General features: G+C 46.3%; 1 protein-coding gene across 1 annotated transcript in view; it reads left to right on the top strand.

Moving 5' to 3' along the window:
- Positions 1-10,041: 10,041 nt before the first annotated feature.
- LOC143766774 (ABC-type organic anion transporter ABCA8-like) overlaps positions 10,042-23,947 on the top strand; it is a 158,366-nt gene continuing 144,460 nt past the window's right edge. Inside the window, exons 1-4 of the mRNA XM_077254726.1 lie at positions 10,042-10,179; positions 18,190-18,254; positions 18,372-18,476; positions 18,603-18,819. Of these exons, the coding sequence (XP_077110841.1) occupies positions 18,372-18,476; positions 18,603-18,819 (322 nt within the window). The 5' untranslated portion in view covers positions 10,042-10,179; positions 18,190-18,254. The remainder of the gene's footprint in view (positions 10,180-18,189; positions 18,255-18,371; positions 18,477-18,602; positions 18,820-23,947) is intronic.

Here is a 23,947-nt window from a genome sequence, read left to right as displayed (position 1 = left end):
TCCCTGCCTCTGTCCTGCACCCCATTGTGCCTCAGTCTTGCACCCCTCCCTGCCTCTGACCTGCACCCTTCCCTGCCTCTGTGCTGCATTCCTTCCTGCCTCTGTCCTGCACCCCTATGTGCCTCAGTCTTGCACCCCTCCCTGCCTCTGACCTGCACCCTACCCTGCCTCTGTGCTGCATTCCTTCCTGCCTCTGTCCTGCACCCCTATGTGCCTCAGTCTTGCACCCCTCCCTGCCTCTGACCTGCACCCTTCCCTGCCTCTGTCCTGCATTCCTTCCTGTCTCTGTCCTGCACCCCTATGTGCCTCAGTCTTGCACCCCTCTCTGCCTCTGACCTGCACCCTTCCCTGCCTCTGTGCTGCATTCCTTCCTGCCTCTGTCCTGCACCCCTCTGTGCCTCAGTCTTGCACCCCTCCCTGCCTCTGACCTGCACCCTTCCCTGCCTCTGTCCTGCATTCCTTCCTGTCTCTGTCCTGCACCCCTCTGTGCCTCAGTCTTGCACCCCTCTCTGCCTCTGACCTGCACCCTTCCCTGCCTCTGTCCTGCATTCCTTCCTGTCTCTGTCCTGCACCCCTCTGTGCCTCAGTCTTGCACCCCTCTCTGCCTCTGACCTGCACCCTTCCCTGCCTCTGTCCTGCATTCCTTCCTGTCTCTGTCCTGCACCCCTCTGTGCCTCAGTCTTGCACCCCTCTGTGCCTCTGACCTGCACCCTTCCCTGCCTCTGTGCTGCATTCCTTCCTGCCTCTGTCCTGCACCCCTCTGTGCCTCAGTCTTGCACCCCTCCCTGCCTCTGACCTGCACCCTTCCCTGCCTCTGTGCTGCATTCCTTCCTGCCTCTGTCCTGCACCCCTATGTGCCTCAGTCTTGCACCCCTCTCTGCCTCTGACCTGCACCCTTCCCTGCCTCTGTGCTGCACTCCTTCCTGCCTCTGTCCTGCACCCCTCTGTGCCTCAGTCTTGCACCCCTCCCTGCCTCTGACCTGCACCCTTCCCTGCCTCTGTGCTGCATTCCTTCCTGCCTCTGTCCTGCACCCCTATGTGCCTCAGTCTTGCACCCCTCTCTGCCTCTGACCTGCACCCTTCCCTGCCTCTGTGCTGCATTCCTTCCTGCCTCTGTCCTGCACCCCTCTGTGCCTCAGTCTTGCACCCCTCCCTGCCTCTGACCTGCACCCTTCCCTGCCTCTGTCCTGCATTCCTTCCTGTCTCTGTCCTGCACCCCTCTGTGCCTCAGTCTTGCACCCCTCTCTGCCTCTGACCTGCACCCTTCCCTGCCTCTGTCCTGCATTCCTTCCTGTCTCTGCCCTGCACCCCTCTGTGCCTCAGTCTTGCACCCCTCTCTGCCTCTGACCTGCACCCTTCCCTGCCTCTGTCCTGCATTCCTTCCTGTCTCTGTCCTGCACCCCTCTGTGCCTCAGTCTTGCACCCCTCTCTGCCTCTGACCTGCACCCTTCCCTGCCTCTGTCCTGCATTCCTTCCTGCCTCTGTCCTGCACCCCTATGTGCCTCAGTCTTGCACCCCTCCCTGCCTCTGACCTGCACCCTTCCCTGCCTCTGTGCTGCATTCCTTCCTGCCTCTGTCCTGCACCCCTCTGTGCCTCAGTCTTGCACCCCTCTCTGCCTCTGACCTGCACCCTTCCCTGCCTCTGTCCTGCATTCCTTCCTGTCTCTGTCCTGCACCCCTCTGTGCCTCAGTCTTGCACCCCTCTCTGCCTCTGACCTGCACCCTTCCCTGCCTCTGTCCTGCATTCCTTCCTGTCTCTGTCCTGCACCCCTCTGTGCCTCAGTCTTGCACCCCTCCCTGCCTCTGACCTGCACCCTTCCCTGCCTCTGTCCTGCATTCCTTCCTGTCTCTGTCCTGCACTCCTCTGTGCCTCAGTCTTGCACCCCTCTGTGCCTCTGACCTGCACCCTTCCCTGCCTCTGTCCTGCATTCCTTCCTGTCTCTGTCCTGCACTCCTCTGTGCCTCTGACCTGCACCCCTTCCTGCCTCTGTCTAGCACCCCTCCCTGCCTTTGTCCTGCTCCCCTTCTTACCTCTGTCAATCAATTGAGAGCAGAGATGCACTTCATTTATTAAAAGAGCAAGTCCACGTGAAAGAAAAGCAAATGTATGCTTTTTCATGGTTTGGGGCAGATTAGCAATGTAGCTGCAATTTCAATTGGAGCAAAATAAGAAAAAGTAGCAAATCTGATGACGCAGGAATTTGTTACATTTCAATAAAACAGGAAAGATACAGGGAAAAGATCGGTTTTAGGATCAAAAGAAAATAAGCAATAATTATTGTGGTAGATTGGCTCGCTCGGCTGCTCACAGAGGTAGGCACAGCAACGTTTCTTCCACTGGTTTATTAAACACTGCATAAACCAGTGTAGGATTTGACTAAATAAAAAAGGTCTTAAGGTTATGTGCACACGTAAGAAAAGAGGTGCAGAATTTTCTGCACAAAATCCGTATCTCCTGGCAGAATCCGCAGCTGCGGATTTGCAGCGGTTTTTATGCGGATTTTGTGCGGTTTTTATGCGGATTTTGTGTGGATTTTCTGCTGTTTTTGCCACTGCGGATTTTCATCATGGAGGGGTGCAGAAACGCTGCAGATCCGCACAAAAGAAGTGACATGCACTTTTTTGAAATCCGCAGCAATTCCGCAATGATTTTCCCGCACCTTCTGTACAGCTATTTTTTTTACCCCATTTATTTAAATTGTACTGTACATCACAGTGCGGATCTGCAGCGTTTCTGCGCGGAAAAATCCGCTGCGGATCCGCAGCAAATCTGCATCGTGTGCACATAGCCTTATGGCATAATGGCAAAACAAAAGACAACTTATAGAATTTTCCATATGCCTGCAGGATTCAGGTTTGATGCTTGTCTCCTGCTGCTGCTGCGTCAGGATCAGGTGTTTGATTATGTCTTCCATGCTGCTGGACGTCTCTCGCTGGCTGGCAGCCTTTACCCAGGACATACAACGTACTCTGTAGCAGCTTCCTGGCATGTTGCCCGCATTCTCCACCAACTGTGATAGATTGGCTCACTCAGCTGCTCTCAGAACTAGATGCAGGAACATTTCTTCTACTAGTTTATTAAACACCGCATAAACCCCTCTGATTAACCCCTCTCAGCACATAACTTCACATCACGGAAGATAGCAACATGTTCCCTGGGAAAACTAAAAAAGTTATGGCTCTGAGAAAAAGAGGACAGAAAGAAATTTTAAAAAAATGGCCGCATCTTAAAGCCAGAAAAAAAAAGTGAATTTTAGTAAATCTGCTCATTTCTGGCTTGATCGGATTACCGCCACATTCCTGAATGAGATAATGGGACGTCTGTGCTGCGTACAGCGACCAAGCGGTCAGCGGCCGGACCCTGTGAATAAAGGCTCTTGTTCTTCTAATAACTCATTAAGGAGTTTTACTCAATCTCCAGTAGTTTCTTAAATTAATTATATTTAGTACTGAAAAAAAAATGTTGCCATGAAATGGTGGGAAAAAAATGGAATTCAGTCATTGTTTGATTCCTAACTTTATGACTTTTTGAAAAATATTTTACAACATTTAAACAATAAAATTGCTGCTAATTTTTTTTTTGCAGGATTCGTTGAAATTTTTACAATATTTAGGTTACTTTTTAATTGCTTTTTGTTATATTTTTTTGGAGGAGATGAAGGGATGGTAATTGTGATTTGTTCAGATGTTAAACTTTTACAAAATGTTTATTCACAAGATGAGGATAGAAGCGATTGTAATATTTCTGTCTTGTAGTTCTTCGTGTTTTAGATTTTAGGGATGAGTTCCAAAACTTCATGGCTTGAACTCAGTCTCTTGGGGTCGGTCTTGTGCAACAACAGATGTAGGAAAAATGCAGAAAATAGGGGAAAGCAAACCTCACAGTCATTTCTTAAAGGAACACATTACACCCAGAACTTCATTGGTGGCCATTATATTCCAGACTACTATGCTTTGCATCCCATCTGTCATGATCCAGTCCGGGGTTTGTTTCTGATTATTCGTTCCCCAGGATGGTCATGCGGGGGTTAATCTTCCTTGTCTCATTTTGGGATCTGACTTCTTTGGCTTGTTTCTGACCACGTGTATTGCTGTGACCTCTGGTACTTCATTCCCTCTCTATTGCTGACCTAGCTTTTTTTCTGACTACTCTTTCACCACCTAGTGGCTCCTACATGCCTACATGCTGCTCTGTAATTTCACTGTGAGTATACCTGTTTTCCTTCACCTGAACCCCCTGGTGGAGGTTGTGTGCTACTGTGCTGCAGCAGGAATTACACCATCATCTTCCTGCGCTGGACGATCATTATTTTATTATTGGATAAATCACTCTTCTAGGAGAGGATAATATGGAAACCTTTGTAAGCAGACCATGCTTGTCACTTTTTAGCCCCTCTTCCTATTATCAATTCAGGTGTCCAAACCTCAATTTTGAGAAGCAAATGTGCAGGACGCGGTTTTAATTTCTGAAAAGTCCATTACAACAAGCACAGATCTTAATAGTGAATAAAAACACAGAGTTGACAAAGTTTTTATTATGTTTACAGAAGACTGTAAACTGTATACTGATCAGTATCAGAACACACAGGAAACCTGACATCCACGGTCATTCATTCTGCAAACTCAACATTAGATTTGAAACAAAGTAGAAAATAGCTGCAAAAAGTCTTCCTCAACAGCACATCCAACCACAAACGCCCTCCTCTACAGCACCTCCAACCACAGCACCCTCCTATACTGCACCTACAGCCACAGTGCCCTCCTCTATAGCATCTACAATGACAGCGCCCTCCTCTACAGCACCTACAACCAAAGTGCCCTTCTCTACTGCACCTACAATGTCAGCGTTCTCCTCTACTGCACCTACAAGCACAGTGCCTTCCTCTATAGCATCTATAACCACAGCGCTCTCCTCTACAGCACCTCCAACCACAGCACCCTCCTATACTGCACCTACAACCACAGTGCCCTCCTCTATAGCATCTACAACTACAGCGCCCTACTCTACATCACCTACAACTAAAGCACCCTCCTCTACAACCACAGCGCCCTCCGCTGCAGCAGCTACAAACACAGTGCCCTCTTCTATAGCATCTACAACCACAGCACCCTCCTATACTGCACCTACAACAACAGTGCCCTCCTCCACAGTACCTACAACCAAAGTGCCCCCTTCTCCTGCACCTACAACCACAGAGTTCTCATAAACTTTACATACAAGCACAGTGCCCTCCTCTATAGCATCTATAACCACATAGCCCTCCTCTACAGCACCCATCGCCAAAGAGACCTCCTCTACTACACCTACAACCACAACGTCCTCCTGTACTGCACCTATAACCACAGAGTCCTCCTCTACTGCACCTACAACCAGAGTGCCCTCCTCTACTGCAACTACAGCCACAGCGCCCTCCTCGACTGCACCTACAATGACAGCACCCTTCTCTACTGCACCTCCAACCACAGCTCCCTCCTCTACAGCACCTACATCCACTACTTCCTTTTCTACTGCACCTAATACCACAGCTTCCTTCTCTACTGCACCCCTGACTGCAGCTTCCTCCTGTACAGCACTGTCATGAATCGGGCACGTTTGGTTGCCCCGGTTCTTTGTTCAGTGATTTATTTATATCCCACTTCTCATTTTCCGGTTTGGAACTTGCAGCTCTCTGGTGCCACCCTTACCCTCAGGTCAGTCAGGGAACTATATCTAGGATAAGTAGTCACCAGAAAGGCTGCCAGTTCATGTACTGGCTATTGGGTGTGCTGCAGTGAGGGCGATATAACTATTCCCAGCTGCAGCTGGCAATACATTTATAAACACCTTTCTGTCACTGCCAGCTTTACCCAATAAGTTCAGTATGCTCCGCTGCCACTAGCTCCTATTACTATGATTAATAGCGGGTCAGGAGCCAACACAGTCAGTAGCAATGGCTTAGGTCAGAGGTTACGTTAGGGTACGTTTAGAGCAAGGAAAACGACACTAGTAAATATTATAGCTCTTACTCCAAAAAGATTCGGCAGTGTTTACACAGTATAAAAACGATATTACAAAATGAGGCAATTATAGTAGGTACAGACAATTACAAATAAAAAGGGATTAAAGTTGAAAAAACACTTGCAGTTATCTAATATCATGGCTGCCATGCGGTGAGGGGCAAGGGAGTGACATCCCAATGCATCAGGCTGGTTGCAGAGCCTCCTGTAGCAGGCTTCCTGAGCAAAACACTACTCCTAAAATAAGTTTCCATATTTTATACCCTCTTCTCGTGACATCACTGAGGGGCTGGATACGCCCCCTTGGAAAAGTATGGAAAAGCTTCTATTAAACATAACTTATGGTGGGAACCTTGTAGAAGGACGCCAAAACTATCATTCTCCTGAGCATGAGATGGGTGTTAATATGAGCCCAAACATAAAGTATCGGTATGACACGGTTAAGTAGTAATCCATTTCTCGGATTCTGCTGGTACGGGAATTTAGAAAACGCACTGGTGTGTAGCTCTATCATTGCACATTCCAAATATGTAACTTTCACACCTATATCACTACTTGGGGTTGAGTTATTTCACCTCTAACTGCAGTGTTCTTCCTCTAATGCACCTCTAAATGGTAAGGTCAGGAACACTGTTCTTACCTTGTAGGTGGGCATTTGCTGTACACAGTGGTGTAAGACTGCTGCGTGCTGTGTACAGGTATGCATTATAATATTCTATGGGTAATAATGAGAAGTTAAATCTTGCCGTGAGTTCAACCCAGAAGTTTGTCTAGTTTATTGCATGAACTCCTCTGCTCAGCAGTCAACTCCTACGATCCATCACTTGCACTTACATTCAGTGTCAATTACTGTAAGGTTTTCAGTGCTTCCCATGTGAACCTGGGCAAAGTGTTGAAATATTTCGGAATTAGTTTTCCATTCTTTTTTATCGCAGTCCCATATATGCCTACCTGACTTGATGTGTTCCCATTGTGCAGCCTTCATATTACTTTTTGTAAGAAATACAACTATCTAGATAAAGCTGCTCTTGCAATTAAGATAAGTTCTTACAGGGAATGTTAAATCCATACTAATTGATGTAAATTCCCAAGAAACTTTTACATTTCTACATAACTTACACATTGATGGCAACTTTTAATATCCAACCAAAAAGGATTCTTCTGTAATTAGCTGCAAAACAGATTTGGGGACAATTTCTGGGACATATTGGCAGCTCTTAGGAATCATTGTAAAATAGGATCCTGACTTACAATAGGCAGACATTTATCAAATATGTTCTTCATTTCATTCAACCCTGACCTGTAAGTTGTAGAGAACACATTATTATTATATTAACATAGCTGATCTATTTTTTCCTTCCACTTTTCTAATAGCTAAACATATAGCCCCATTGGGGTGTCCTCATTGTCTGAGCCTCGTTCACGCCCTGCATCCTAATTACCCTGATTGGAGCAATTCCTCTTAATTCCTATTATTTCACCTACTGGAATTGCAAGTTTAACATGTTTTGGTTGGCATGACGATTCATGCTGAACGGTGCTACTATAAACCAGTTTTCTATGAGTTGTAGTACTAACATACCCATAGTTTTGTTGACCAATATGTGAAAATCAAGAATTATATTAGTTCATAGTTCCGTTCCATAGTAAAACACAGATTAGCATTATTATTACAAAATCGCTAAATCTCTGGCACGACCATCACACAGCCTGACAATGATAATAATGTCATCGATGTAGCGGCCGTACCAGATCAAATGTTTTACAAGAGGAAAATGAGAATGAAAAATATAATTAACCCCTTAACAACCTATGATGTATAGCTAGGTCATGTATCCATCCCCACATGCCAGTAAAATCTGGTAAGATGTAGCATTTAGTGCACATGGGGAAAAAAAGTGTTGTAGTACACTATATGGTAAAATCAATGGTGTCATTCAAAAATACAACTTGTCCCTAAAAAAAACAAGCCCTGACATGGCCATATTGATGGAAAAATAAAAAGTTATGGGTCTGGGAAAAAGGGGAGCAAAAACGAAAGTGCAAAAATGGAAAATCCCAAGGTTGTGAAGGGGTTAAACTCAAGCCAAGCCATTAATATAATAGCTACTGTCAAGGACACCTCAAACTCATTGAGGCACCCATCTTCTGCAAATACAATTGTTGATCAAACATGACAAAATGAATAGCTAAAAATTCCAGGAAGATGATGATATATTCCTTCAGAATATCCATGAAATCATTGTAATGGGAGCCATTATATAGTGTGGAGAGGTGTAGGGCCATTATACTGCATGGAGGGCTGTTAAGGGGTGGGGTACAGTAGGGGGATCATACTGTACTTGTGGTGGGTATTTTGGGGAATATCACTATGGCGTATCTTAGTGTCTGTGAGCACTTTTGTTGACATCATACTTTATGAGTTCAATAAAAGGGGAATCTAGGGCTCCAGTAGGAGGAAAATTACATTGTAAAGGCTGCAAAGTTCTTAGATATGCTCTTATGTGGCCCCAGCCAAATATTTTTTTAATATTGGGTGTCTGTGTGTAGGGGGCCCAATTAGATCTACTGTAATGACAGGTCTAGGAAGAGGAGCACAGAGCAATGTAGAAGGTGGAGAAAAGGTCTAGGAGGAGGAGTACATAGTAATGTAGATGGTTCAGGACAGGTCTAGGAGGAGGAGCACAGAGTAATGTAGAAGGTTCAGGACAAGTCTAGGAGGAGGAGCACAGCGTAATGTAGAGGGCAGAGGACAGGTCTAGGAGGAGCACAGTGTAATGTAGAAGGTTCAGGACAGGTCTAGGAGGAGGAGCAAAGAGTAATGTAGAAGGTTCAGGACAGGTCTAGGAGAACAGAGTTATGTAGAAGGTTCAGGACAGGTCTAGGAAGAGGAGCACAGCGTAATGTAGAGGGCAGAGGACAGGTCTAGGAGAAGCACAGTGTAATGTAGAAGGTTCAGGACTGGTCTAGGAGGAGGAGCACAGAGTAATATAGAAGGTTCAGGACAGGTCTAGGAGGAGGAGCAAAGAGTAATGTAGAAGGTTCAGGACAGGTCTAGGAGAACAGAGTTATGTAGAAGGTTCAGGACAGGTCTAGGAGGAGGAGCACAGCGTAATGTAGAGGGCAGAGGACAGGTCTAGGAGTAGCACAGTGTAATGTAGAAGGTTCAGGACTGGTCTAGGAGGAGGAGCACAGAGTAATATAGAAGGTTCAGGACAGGTCTAGGAGAACAGAGTTATGTAGAAGGTTCAGGACAGGTCTAGGCGGAGGAGCACAGCGTAATGTAGAGGGAAGAGGACAGGTCTCAGAGGAGGAGCACAGAGTAATGTAAAATGTTCAGGACAGGTCTAGGAGGAAGAGCACAGAGTAATGTAGAAGGTTCAGGACAGGTCTAGGAGGAGGAGCACAGAGTAATGTAGGAGGAGGAGGTCGAGTCTAGGAAGAATAGCACAGAGTTTTGTAGGAAGAGGAAAAAAGGACCTAGGAGGAGAAGCAGAGAGTAATGTGGTGTTTGGATAGATATCAGATTATTAGTCTTTTGTTATGGTGTTTGTAAATTATTACAGATGTCATTGAGATTGGAGCCAAGTAAAACTCGTGTTGAATGAGAGGTATGTAGAAAGTTTAAGCTTGACCGATTCTTAGGGCCAAAACAAGACGGAATGATTGCTGAAGAAACAGGACAAGGGATGTTTTCTTACGGATGGGTGTGTTATCAGAATATTCAGAAGAAGAGGGGCAAATGCCAGTGGTTGGTGATCAGTTACTGAGGGGGGTTGGAATTGGGGGACATAGAGTAGCAAGGTTTGGGAAGAGATGGGACATTGCGGGGTTACAGTGATAAGGAGGGATGTGGAGATTAGTGATGGCCGATAAGCTGATTATTATGGAGAAGACTGGACCTCTGGTATAGAAGGGGCTGTGGGGTTAGAAGAGGACACATTCTGTTTTCTGTAATATTCGTGGTGAAGTCTGCAGCTGGGACAAGGGATGTGGGAGGGCACTGAGGGGAACGGAGAAGGGGTGGATGGTGCTGAGTAGCTGATGGAGCTGTGGGACAGAAGATATGAGATTGGTGAAGATTCCCTGTTTGGCAGAAATAAGAGATAAGTTCTTCCTCAGAGCCTCTGTTCTTCCATTGACGCTCTGCACCCCTTGGACTTCACCTCATTTTGTGGCCAGGTTGGTGTCAGGGCCGATTAGTGATCTGCTCAGTCCTGTTATGTGTGAGTTCAGCGACCACACTGGAGGTCACTGAGGGTTGGGTGTCGTGAAGCGAGGGGACAGCAGAGAGTGGTGTGAATGTCGCGATGTGTGAGGGTCCTGAAGGGGGGGAAATGAAGGAGAGTGTAATGTGGTCAAATGGGGGTGAAGGTCCATTAACCCCTTAAGGATGCAGTTTTAGTTTTGAATCACACCGTTCAATTTACCATAAAATGTACGGAAATAGAAAACGCAATTCGGACGCCCTTTTTATTTCCGTGACGTTCATTGAGCAATAAAAATGACTTGGATTCTCCGTGTGATTACGGTGACACCAAACCTAACTTTTTTTATTATTATTTTATTGCATGTATTACTTTTTTACTATCTTAGTGGTGAAAAAAAATTCCAAAGTTTGTAATTAAATATATATTTTTTTTATTTTCCATAATTTTTCGTAATGTATTCTTTTTCTGTGATTGGAGCTGTCAATTTGGGTTATATAGGACGTTTTCTTCATTTTCTCTTGCATTTTTTGGGAGGATGTCCTATGACACCCCCCCCCCCCCCCCCAAAAAAAAAGGGAAAAAAAAAATCATTTTTTTTGTGATTTTTTTTTACCTTACAGGTTTAATAATTTCCTATTTTCATAGGAGTCAGCAATATGAAATATATTTTTATTTCTTTATATAGAAGAGAAGTAGGGGGTGATTTTTTTTAATTTGTCATTTTTTTATATTTTTAAAACTTTTATTTTACACTTTTTAAAACTTTTCTTTTTATTTAATCACTTGTACTACTCTATATACTGCAATTGTCCATTATTGCACTTTATAGTGAAAATCATGATCTCCTATGAAGCTCAGTCTATAGTTGGACCATTTAGGAGTACCAAGATGGCGGTACTGGGCGTCTGATGGGTTCCTGAATTAATGCTCTGACATGCTTGTACATGAGATAGACAGTGATCACATGAATGGAGAGGTTATGCAGGCCCATGAGGTCTTCCCCCAAACAGTCTACATGTGAACAGGTCTTCAAATGAGCAATAGTTGAAGGCCACACAGTCCATAGCTTCTCATTGATGGCCCATGTAAATGGGCCTTTAGAAAAGGGGTGACCAAAAGGTCTCGTGGACGCTCATGTTTGTGGTGGGCTGAGGAGGACCATTGTGAGAGGTGAAAGGTAGAAGTGATTTGTGTTTTGTGTCAGCAGGGATGTGGATGGCGGCCATGACAATGGTGGGGTTGTCCATTGTATGGAGTTGCAATAAAAGTGGTAGTAAGGCTTGGTAGAGGCCGAGTAGGATGGATGGAGCAGTGATCTGAGAAGGGAAGACTGTCTCTACCACCATGTTGCCGGGACAGATAGTATGAGTATAATAGACAGCAGAGAAAGCCTTATCGGGGGACGTCAGACACGTTTCCATTAGAAGGTCCGGGACGTAAGATGCAGAGTGAAGTGGAGGCAAAGGAAATGGGCTAAAGATCTAAGGCATTTCTGATGAAAGGAGATATTACTTTGGGCCATTTAATACATTTGTGAAATTGCATCTATTAAATATGTATGCTCATCATGCTTGCCATTAGCAGATTCTAGAGTTTCCTCCTAATGACTCATCTCACCACTTCTCTACCCATACTCCCAATAGCACATATAAGATGTATCATGTGACATCCAACCTCACAACCGTAAAGTCCCCTCGTTATGATGAAGGCTCCCCCATGACTTCCAAGACTGAAGGAACATGGACCCCAGTAAGCTCCTGCATCTCCCTAGTCACAGAACCACTTTGAAGATCTAATTGGTTCAATATCACACAGATCGGCGCCATTTCCATAAAAATCTGGGTTCACTGAACGCCATCTCGCCTGGGCCGATGATTGGCAGAATGAGCGTTCACAGGAAAGGTCAGTGTCGATCTTCACCTGTACCCAAAGCGAAATAGATCTCAGGACAACAGCACCTGAAAATCATGGTTGTCACTCACCCTGTTGTCTCCCAGCTCCAGTATTGGCTGATCGGTGGCATGATTACATGGGTCGATGATAAGTATGTACATTTGTGAACTATTGGCCCTTGTAAATGAACATTTAGTCCACCACGGGTCCTCAGGGACCATCATCAGGCCACATCCATCCTGTAGTCAATTTTACTTTTTTTTGTACTGATTCTTTGCAGCCACACAATAAATACCGTCTTTGGTGTTCGTGAATGATGGCAGGACATCCTTCACATCTTCCCACAGGCCAGTGATTTTCTGCCCTATTAATGACCCTAAACAGATAATGTGGGGGAGGAGGAACGATCATGTTGAATGATGCACAAATGTTTTTCTATCTACTATATAATTGTCTAAGGGTCACTTCCGTCTTTCTGTCCTTCTGTCTGTCTGTCACGGATATTCATTGGTCGCGGCCTCTGTCTGTCATGGAAATCCAAGTCGCTGATTGGTCGCGTCAAAACGGCCACGACCAATCAGCGACGGGCACAGTCCGGCGGCAAAATGGCCGCTCCTTCCTCCCCGCAGTCAGTGCCCGCTCCATAATCCCCTCCAGTCAGCACTCACACAGGGTTAATGGCAGCGGTAATGGGCCGCGTTATGCTGTGGTGTAATGCACTCCGTTACCGCTGCTATTACCCCTGTGTGACCAACTCTTTACTATTGATGCTGCCTATGCAGCATCAATAGTAAAAAGATCTAATGTTAAAAATGATTAAAAAAATAAAAAATCGTTATATACTCACCGTCCGTCGGCCCCTAGGATCCAGAACCGGCCTTTCCCGCTCCTCGCGATGCTCCGGTGACCGCTCCATGCATTGCGGTCTCGCGAGATGATGACGTAGCGGTCTCGCAAGACTGCTACATCATCATCTGGCGAGACCGCGATGCACTTGGATCGCCCCCAGGCGCAGGGCAGTGGGGTACTCGGTACCGGGTCCCTCTGTCTCGGTTCTGGGGATGTCACGGTGGCCCGACCCGGTCCGTGGCCCTGCCAATTAAAAGGTGTAGTTTGTCAAGTGTTCGTGACGCCACCTGTGGTGTTCGATCAGTGGGACCGAAGCTGCTAGGGGTCCGCTGGGGTGATGGAATGGCAGCTAGATGTTATACCTTCCCACAGGTGAAGTATGTCCCCAGGGCTTCCCTTGAAGAGTAGGTGGTAATGGTGGATGTTGGATGACGCGATGAATAACGAGGACACAAAGGTTGCAGTCTCTTTACCTTTTACTGAAGACTTCGGGATCCACAATCCAGAGCACTGCTAACAGGGCTGGCTGAATCCAGCCGGTCCGAAGGCACATCCAGAGTTCCCTTTGCAGGTGGAAATCAGTAGCCTTCCTACTAGCGCCTGTGTGTTGTAGTACTTCCCTGCTGAGCACCACTGGATAGTCCTCACAACTGTCGTGTATGTTTCTAATATTCTCTCTCTACGTCCCCCAGATGATATGGATAGGACGACCCGTATGACGGGGTAGGCCTGGAGCTATTTTATAGGGACCCTATAGACGCCCCTCTCCCACAATTTGCCTCCGTTGTCTTCATTAGGTTAAAGGTTGGGCAGCCAACTTGGAATTAACTGTCCTGCCGTTGTTTGAAGTAATGCATAGAGCCTATTACTCCCTCGGTGTTCCGGCCACCGGCTACGCGCCTCAGAAGGATGTTGCCGATCTTAAGGCAGGACTCCTCCTGGTATTATCTCCTTGTGCTGTGATCTCGTTTCTCACTTCTCCACAATATACTTCGCTTCTTGTCCTTTCTTAGGATGCTGCTGCAATGAAGTGCAGGCGCAGCTCCGTAACGTTCTATCTCTTGCTAAGTCTCTGTCAGGATCCCACCCCTGACAGGGACCTCTGTCTGCAGCTCAGATGTTCCTCCTTCTCTCCCTGTCTGCCTGACAGGTTTTCTCTGGGTCTCACCCAGGCAGCTTCCACCTCTAACTTCCTATCCAACCCCCAGTTTTACCCGAGTGTGAGGAGTGGCCTAATAGATAGAACCTTTTGCTCCCCCTGGTGGCTGGAGTGTGAAGTGTAGTGTGTGACTGTGATACCTGGTCAGGTGAACTCTTTTAGTGCCATCAGACGTACCATCACTCCCCCTGGTGGGAGAGCGACATTACTGCAACGACCAGGACTCTGGGGCGCTGCACACTCTTGGGACCGGAGCGCACGAGGAGCGTCGGTAACCACTTCACCTGGATCCGGGGCCAACGGAAGGTGAGTATATAACTATTTTTTATTTTAATTCTTTTTTTTAACAGGAAGATGATGCCCACATTGCTATATACTACGTGGGCTGTGCAATATACTACGTGGGCTGTGCAATGTACTACGTGGGCTGTTATATACTGCGTGGGCTGCTATATACTACGTGAGCTGTGCAATATACTACGTGGGCTGTGAAATGTACTACGTGGGCTGTGCAATGTACTACGTGGGCTGTGCAATGTACTACGTGGGCTGTGCAATATACTATGTGGGCTGTGCTATATACTGCGTGGGCTGTGCTATATACTATGTGGGCTGTGCAATATAATACATGGGCTGTGCAATATAATATGTGGGCTGTGCAATGTACTACGTGGGCTGTGCAATATAATACGTGGGCTGTGCAATATACTACATGGGCTGTGCAATATAATACATGGGCTGTGCAATATACTACGTGAGCTGTACAATATACTACGTGGGCTGTGCAATGTACCACGTGGGCTGTGCAATATACTACGTGGGCTGTGCAATATACTACGTCGGCTGTGCAATATAACACGTGGGCTGTGCAATGTACTACGTGGGCTGTGTTATACACTACGTGGGCTGTGTTATACACTACGTGGGCTGTTATATACTGCGTGCTTGGGCTGTTATATACTACGTGAGCTGTGTTATATGCTACGTGGGCTGTTATAAATTACGTGGCTGTGTTATATGCTATGTGGGCTGTTATACACTCCACGGGATGTTCTATGTACTACGTGGCTGTGCTATATACTACGTGGCTGTGCTATATACTATGTGGCTGTGCTATGTATTACGTGGCTTTGCTATATATACTATGTGGCTGTGCTATATACTACGTGGCTGTGCTATATACTACGTGGCTGTGCTATATACTCCATGGGCTGTGTTATATACTCTGTGGGGAGTGCTATATACTCCGTGGGCTGTGTTATATACTCCGTAGGCTGTGCTATATACTACGCAGCTGTGCTATATACTACGTGGCTGTGCTATATACTACATGGCTGTGCAATATACTACGTGGCTGTGCAATATACTACGTGGCCTGTTATATACTACATGGCCGGCCGCGAACAATCAGCGACAGGCGCAGTCCGGCCGCGAATTGGCGCGGGATTTGAACCACGCTTCGCTAATTGGTTGCCGCCGGCCGAATCCTGTGTATTCAATGTATTATTCTAAAATCTTCATAAATAAACTACATACATAACTACATACATATTCTAGATTACCCGATGCGTTAGAATCGGGCTACCATCTAGTTGATCAATAAGTGGTGCCAGGAGGGGGCAGCGTGGCCTAGGGGAGGACAGCAGGGCCCGGAGGGGGATAGAGGGGTCTTGAGGGGGACACAGCCATCTGAAAGGGGAAGAGAGGGGTTTGTAAGATGAACACAGTGGTCACAAGGAGGACAGAAGAGTCTGGAAGATAACAGAGGAGCCTGGAGGAGAACAGAGGAGCCTGAAGGAGGACAGTGGGGTTTGGAGTGGACAGAAATATCAAAAGGGAAAAACAGAGTTAGTGTTTGGTAGATATAGTCTTGGAATGAGACAGAGGGTACTGAGTGCTGGAGGGGACAGAGGTCTGTAAGATGAACACAGTGGCCTGAAGGAGGACTGAGGAGCCTGGAGGAGAACAGAGGAGCCTGGAGGAGAACAGAGGAGCCTGGAGGAGAACAGAGGAACCTGGAAGGGGATAGAAGCATTTGGAGTAGGACAATGGGGTTTGGCATGGACAGAAATTTCTAAGGGACAGAGGAGTCTGAAAGGGAAAGAGAGAGGTCTGTAAGATGAACACAGTGGTCTGAAGGAGGACAGGGGAGTCTGGAGGAGAACAGAGGAGACTGGAAGGGGATAGAAGAATTTGGAGCAGGACAGCGGGGTTTGGAGTGGACAGAGTAAGTGCTATCAGAATGAGTGAGGACAGAGAGATCTAGAAAGGATGGAGGTATCCAAAGGAGTAAAAAAGGTGTCTGTAGAAAGACAGAATTGTCTAAACGGGGGCAGAGAAATCTACAGAAGGGCAGAGGACGCTGGAGGAGAAGAGAAGTGTTTAGAGGGCAACAGAATTGTTCACAGGGTACAGAGCAGTTTGGAGAGGAACAGAAGACTCCTGATGGAACAGAGGAGTCAGGAAGAGGACAGACGTGTCTAAAGAGGGATAGAGGAGTCTAGAGGAGGACAGAGAAGTCTGGAGGGGATAGAGGTATCTGAAAAAGGTGGTAAGTAGTCTGGAAGGGGGTGACAGAGGAGTCTGAAGGGGAACACAAAGGTTTCCGAGAGGACAGACGAGTCCAGAGGAGGATAGAGAAGTATAAAGGGGAAAGAGGTATCTGAAAGAGGAGGTCAGTAGTCTGGAAGAGGGTGACAGAGGAGTCTGGAGGGGAACACAGAGGTTTTCTGAGAGGACAGAGGAGTCCAGACTATGTGTGCACGGAGATAGTCAGGATAGATAGCTGTCGGCAGAGACCTGCACTCCCGAGCACTGAAATGATGGCACCAAGATGGAAAAGTGATGAATATAATAATAATAATCTTTATTTTTATATAGCGCTAACATATTACGCAGCGCTTTACAGTTTGCACACATTATCATTGCTGTCCCCATTGGGGCTCACAATCTAAATTCCCTATCAGTATGTCTTTGGAATATGGGAGGAAACCGGAGAACCCGGAGGAAACCCACGCAAACACGGAGAGAACATACAAACTCTTTGCAGATGTTGTCCAAGGTGGGATTAGAACCCAGGACTCCAGCGCTGCAAGGCTGCTGTGCTAACCACTGCGCCACTGTGCTGCCCTGGAAATCACAGGACTGAGACGCCACTGATATAGAAATGATTAAAAAATGAATGAAACAAGATGTTCAAAACCTCTGGCTTCCTTAAATCCTGAGATGCAATGGCCATAGGGCAGTCTTAGGCCAAGCAGATTCTCACAGTAGCACCAGCAACATGCAGCCTGGGGTTGTCATGGCGATGATTAGCCCCTGGACACTGGAAAAATGGCCGCACCATTGGTTCCACCACCAAATTAATGTAATACTGAGCTGTTAGTGACCGTAGTGAAGACTAGAGGAGACACCATAATACCAGGAATAGGACTGACCTCATTGCTCTACAAGGCTATTATGGTGCAGAGTAAGATGAAGTGGAGGTCTGTCCTCTTCAGCCACGAGTCCGTCTTTGGCCTTGGATGCATTGATAACCGGTGGTCTCTACTGATTGGATATTGCTGGAGACTAAGCTCCACATCCAGAGGTGGACAGGGGAATCGGAGACCACTATTCGGCAGGGTGCATATCATTCTACGTGCCATTAAATCTTTGTTATTCCTGATTCAGCTCCACAATTGTAATGTGAGAAGACCCCTTACTTCTATAACAGACCCCTTTATTGATGAAGTAGAGGGAGTCTCATAGCCAAAATCACCTCCCCCACTGTTCCTGGACTGGGGGCTCAGGATGGTGTGACCACTACTGTGGATTACTTCACCTTTGTGGTTAATACCAAATATGTCAAAAAAGAGGAGATGGAGACACGAACAGAGACCTTAACATCTGGGCCCTCCGGCAGATACGTAGACGATGTTTTGGGTGGGTCCAGGTCTACGTCTCCAGGAACCCAAACAGCTTAATCAGACTTGGGCAAAAAGTGTGAAATCTGAATAATAGGGGACAAGAGGGTCCAATGATAAATCAGGGGCCAAGACCACCCCAGGAAATGTTTCATATGGTCTTTTGTTTCTGCAGAGAAGAAGAGAAAGTGGAAGTCGGATCATCAACATCAGATGGGAAATCTGTGACTGCAGTGTAAGGTAATTATATCAGTGATGTCATCACCAGGGGTTGGGGCTGACAACCTCTCACACAGAATATATAGACCGGTTGTCAGCCTTAAAGGTGAAGCTCTGATATGAATTGTTGTGTTCCAGATGAGCCGAGCGATGCGGAGAGACCCCAGTCTGTGGCTTCAGACCGCTGCCCTGCTCTGGAAGAATCTTCTGCTAAAATGGAGGAGGAAGTGGCACTCTATCCTGGCAAGTTTCACATCTGATGGTTACGGAGCGCTTCTTGTCATTACAATCACATGATCGCCACATATTTATCTGATTAATCACTGCCACTTCAGTAATGTTCAGACCCGGTCTTATCTCCCTGCACAGGAGTGGCTCCAGCACTTGGCGTTTGTGCTGATCTTATTTTTCCTAACACTTGTTCTGTGGGATACAAGATTGAGTGGTCAGTCTCCCGCCTACGACCTGGGGCGCCTGGATCATCTGAACAGCTCCAATGTCATCATTGGCTACAGCCAGGAATCAGCTGCCGCAGCCATGGTGCGCAGAGTTCTGCAGAAAGTTCAAAAAAGCGACCAAATGTCAGGTAATAGGCGCCAGTTTTGTCAAGTATTATGGGTGGAGTTCCTCTTTAAGAACAGATAGTTATTCTGGTGATAAAAGTGCAGGAGGGCAGGTGGAGTAGACATTCCTATCCGCAGCGGAGGACCGTTTCAGTGTAACTGGGGTAAAAATCTGCATATTTACGGTGCAAAATGTGTGGAGCAAAGATTCACAGCAGAGCGCAGCAGCCAAATCTGGGTGGGGCAGATATGCTGCAGAAAAAAATAATGCACCAGAAAATGCAGAGTTCAACAGCATCTTTTTTTTTTTTATTTATTTTCTATAAATTGCTTATTTTCTCCACACTCATAGAAAAACTGCAGCAGGAATACATGCAGTGTGTGTGCTACAGAGGTCAAAAGGCTCTAAAAGGAGAGCTCCTAGAGCCTTTTGACCTCCGTAGCACACACTGCATTTATTTTGACTGCTTTTTTATGTGTTCGCAGAAATTCAGCGATTTCTGAAAAGCAAAGACACTTGTTGAACTCTGCATTATTTGGTGCATTTTTTTTTACTGTGCAGAAAGCCTAGAAAAAAATGCTTGTTAGAAAAAAAATAAAAAATTATTTTTGAAGTGGGTTATTCAAATTTAAAGGGAAGATACTGCGTTTGTAGATAAGTAATAAATCAATGTAATGTAGCATAACATGCTGTTATAACCAAGTTTTGATTGCATTTGAAACATATTGCGTGTGTTATAGGAGTTTAAAGAAGGCCCTGGGGGCTGACATCTTACATTCACTGTAGCAGCACGACACTTTCAGTGTCATAATACGGCAGCCCATGGTTATAGGAGATAACAGATGGACGCAGATCCGATCTATTATAATGGAGCAGTCACTGCTGTGAACTGGGCACGCCTCTGTGGGCTGCACAATTCACAGTAGCGGGAGTGTTCTGCTGCCATTTTCATGGAGCTCGACTGTCAACTGCGCTCGATTTGTCTCCTGTCATTAGGATCTGCTAGCAGAAGCAGTACTGCTTCAAGCAGAACAGATCCTAGATTGACAGGAGTAAAATGAAGGAGAAAAGCGCTGTCAGAGTAGCAGAGACTGCAAAGACATCAAGGAGGAACAGTGTACTGGAGCAGGAGCTGTGACTCATCCCTCAGTAAGATAAGATAAGAAGGAGCTGCAGGTCTTCAATGAATGGCCAGGCATTGTGGAGGGGGTGAGAAACATGTAGTCTGTCTGAGAGAGACATATGTAGTATGATGAGTGAGACACATATGGAGCGTGATGGGGAAAGAGATACACATGAAATAGCAGGGGTGAGACATGTGGAGTGTGATGGGGAGAGAGACATATGCAGTGTGATGGGGAGAGAGATACACATCGAATATTAGGGGGGAGAGCAGGACATGGAATATCAGGCATGAGAAACATGGAGTGTGATGGGGAGAGAGATACACTTGGAATAGCAGGGTTGAGACACATGGAGTCTGATGAGCGAGAGAGACAATTGGAATATGATGAAACATGATGACATTTTGAGGTGTAGACCCATGTGATATGTAGTGTGCTATTGTATCCCAGGAACAGAGGACTGCGATATGGACCTGGAGCAGCACAAAGTTTCTCTCTCCCCATCACACTCCATGTGTCTCACCCCTGCTATTCCATGTGTATCTCTCTCCCCATCACACTCCATATGTAATGCAATTGCAAGGTAGTTGCACGCAACCTCCACCAGAGGGCGCAGGTAAGGGGAAAAAGGTAGCACTCACTGTGTAGCACCACAGTGTAAAGCGAGGAGCCCCACCAGGAGGCGGTAGAGTAGTCAGACAGGCCGGTCAGCAACAAACAGGAAGGCAAAGCACCAGAGGCCACAACAGAGGTCAGAGACAAGCCCGAAATTGGAACAGACGGGAGCACGGGATCCAAAATGTTAGACAAAAGATGTAGTCAGGGTACGATCCAGAGAGTCAAAGCCAGACGGGAAACGTACTAACAGAGACGGAAAGAAGGAGGCAGGGTTCAAAATACAAGCCGAGTCATACACTGTAGGAAACCACCAAACACACAATAAGTCAAGGATGGGGTACGGGTCAGGCACAAAGTAATCAGAGGCAGAAGGATCACAAGGGTATATGGGTCAGCTGCTCAAGCCAGGGACTGGAACTATCACTGACAAATGCACCCAGGAGTGGCACCAATAAATAGCCACCCACAAACCAAAGAGAGGAAGGAAAGGTTAACCGTACTGTAACCAGGCCGGGAAAGGAGAAGCAAGAAACAAACCCCGACCTGGGTCATGGCACCATGTGTGTTTATCTCCTCATCACACTCCATATGTGTCTCACTCATCATACTGCATATGTCTCTCTCTCCCATCAGTCTCTCTCAGCCAGACTACATGTCTCTCTCACCCCCTCCACAATGCCTGGCCATTCACTGCAGACCTGCAGCTCCTTCTTATCTTAGCTTACTGAGGGATGAGTCACAGCTCCAGCTAAGATAATGCTCCATACACCCCAGATGTCTTCACTCTTCCTTTGGCCCAGGATGCTGCTGAGTCCACTGTCTTCTGCTCCTCTGAAAACAAGCTGTGCTTCCGATGCAGTAACAGCTGATGATAGCAGGTGACAGGGCAGTCACCCACAAAATGGCGCTGCCCTGTGATGCTGCTCTTCATTCTGCCCCAGGAATAATAGACCACCCGCAAGGGGAGAGAAATGTTGATGTCAACTGATTTCCAGCTAACAGTAAAATGCTCCCCCTAGTGGTATTTATATATATTTGTAAAAAAATATATAATATTTTTCATCTAGAAATATTTGCAAACTGTGCAAACATTGCATTAATACATTTTAATTACTATTTTAAGCTTAATTTCACAAAAAAAACAAGCTACAAGAACACTGGTGGCACTGTTGTGAATTTGGATTCTGGGCTCCCCCGGTGGCTACTGGTGGAATTGAACTGGTGTCTTCATCTTCCCTGTTCACCTGTTCCCATCAAGATGTGGGAGTCGCTATATAACCTTGCTGCTCTGTTAGTTGCTTGCCGGTCAACAATGTTATCAGAAGCCTCTCTGTGCTTGTTCCTGCTCCTAGACAACTACTAGATAAGTTGGACTCTTGTCCATGTTTGTTTTTGCATTTTGTTCCAGTTCACAGCTGTAGTTTCGTTACTGTGTCTGGAAAGCTCTTGTGAACGGGAATTGCCACTCTGGTGTTATGAGTTAATGCCAGAGTTTTAAAGTAATTTCTGGATGGTGTTTTTTGATAGGGTTTTCAGCTGACCATGAAAGTGTCCTTTCTGTCTTCTGCTATGTAGTAAGTGGACCTCAAATTTGCTAAACCTATTTTCATACTACGTTTGTTATTTCATCTCAACTCACCGCCAATACATGTGGGGGGCCTCTGTCTCCTTTCGGGGTATTTCTCTAGAGGTGAGCTAGGACTAATATTTTCCTCTGCTAGCTTTATTTAGTCCTCCGGCTGGGCTGGGCATCTAGAATCAACGTAGGCATGCTACCCGGCCACTGCTAGTTGTGCGTTAGGTTTAGTTCATGGTCAGCTCAGTTCCCATCTTCCAAGAGCTAGTTCCTATATATGCTTATGCTATGTTCTCTTGCCATTGAGATCATGACAGTTTGACCGGCCAGCAAAGTGTTAATTGTTTGGGCTAAGCAGGAGAAAAAGAAGTGTTGAAGGGAAATTTTTTTTTTTTTTTTTTTTTTTCCCCTCAGAGTTTTGCTGCCTAGCCCTTAATTGCTGTCTAGCTGCTTCTTACCTCCTCTTAACCCTTGAATGGCTCTGTGTCCACCTGTTTGTAATGGATCTTCAGAGTGTAACTGCAGGTTTGAATAATCTCGCCACGAAGGTACAAAATTTGCAAGATTTTGTTTGTCATGCACCTGTATCTGAGCCGAGAATTCCTTTGCCGGAATTTTTCTCGGGGAATAGATCCGGGTTTCAGAATTTTCGAAATAATTGCAAATTATTTTTGTCTCTGAAATCTCGCTCTGCCGGAGACCCTGCACAGCAGGTCAGGATTGTGATTTCCTTGCTCCGGGGCGACCCTCAAGACTGGGCTTTTTCATTGACACCAGGAGATCCTGCGTTGCTCAATGTGGATGCGTTTTTTCTGGCCTTGGGGTTGCTTTATGACGAACCTCATTTGGAGCTTCAGGCAGAAAAAACTTTGATGTCCCTATCTCAGGGGCAAGATGAAGCGGAAATTTACTGCCAAAGATTCCGTAAATGGTCTGTGCTTACTCAGTGGAATGAGTGCGCCCTGGCGGCGACTTTCAGAGAGGGTCTCTCTGATGCCATTAAGGATGTTATGGTGGGGTTCCCTGTGCCTGCGGGTCTGAATGAGTCCATGACAATGGCTATTCAGATCGATAGGCATTTGCGGGAGCGCAAACCAGTGCACCATCTGGCGGTGTCCACTGAGAAGTCGCCAGAGAGTATGCAGTGTGATAGAATTCTGTCCCGAAGCGAGCGGCAGAATTTTAGACGGAAAAATGGGTTGTGTTTCTATTGTGGTGATTCTACTCATGTTATATCAGCATGCTCTAAGCGCACTAAAAAGCTTGGTAAATCTGTTTCCATTTGCACCTTACCGTCTAAATTTATTCTATCTGTGACCCTGATTTGCTCTTTGTCATCTATTACCACGGACGCCTATGTCGACTCTGGCGCCGCTTTGAGTCTTATGGATTGGTCCTTTGCCAAACGCTGTGGGTATGATTTAGAGCCTTTGGAGACTCCTATTCCTCTGAAGGGGATTGACTCCACCCCATTGGCTAATAATAAACCACAATACTGGACACAAGTAACTATGCGTATTAATCCGGATCACCAGGAGATTATTCGCTTTCTGGTGCTGTATAATCTACATGATGATTTGGTGCTAGGATTGCCTTGGCTGCAATCTCACAACCCAGTCCTCGACTGGAGAGCTATGTCTGTGTTGAGCTGGGGATGTAAGGGGGCTCATGGGGATGTACCTGTGGTTTCCATTTCATCATCCATTCCCTCTGAAATTCCTGAGTTCCTGTCTGACTATCGTGACGTCTTTGAAGAATCCAAGCTTGGTTCGTTACCTCCGCACCGAGAGTGCGATTGTGCCATAGATTTAATCCCGGGTAGTAAATACCCA

The sequence above is a fragment of the Ranitomeya variabilis genome, chromosome 4, assembly GCF_051348905.1.
Source record: "Ranitomeya variabilis isolate aRanVar5 chromosome 4, aRanVar5.hap1, whole genome shotgun sequence".
In the NCBI taxonomy this organism is placed as follows: Eukaryota; Metazoa; Chordata; class Amphibia; order Anura; family Dendrobatidae; genus Ranitomeya; species Ranitomeya variabilis.
The sequence above is the reverse complement of the archived record's forward strand: the minus strand, read 5'-3'. Positions and strand labels throughout refer to the sequence as shown.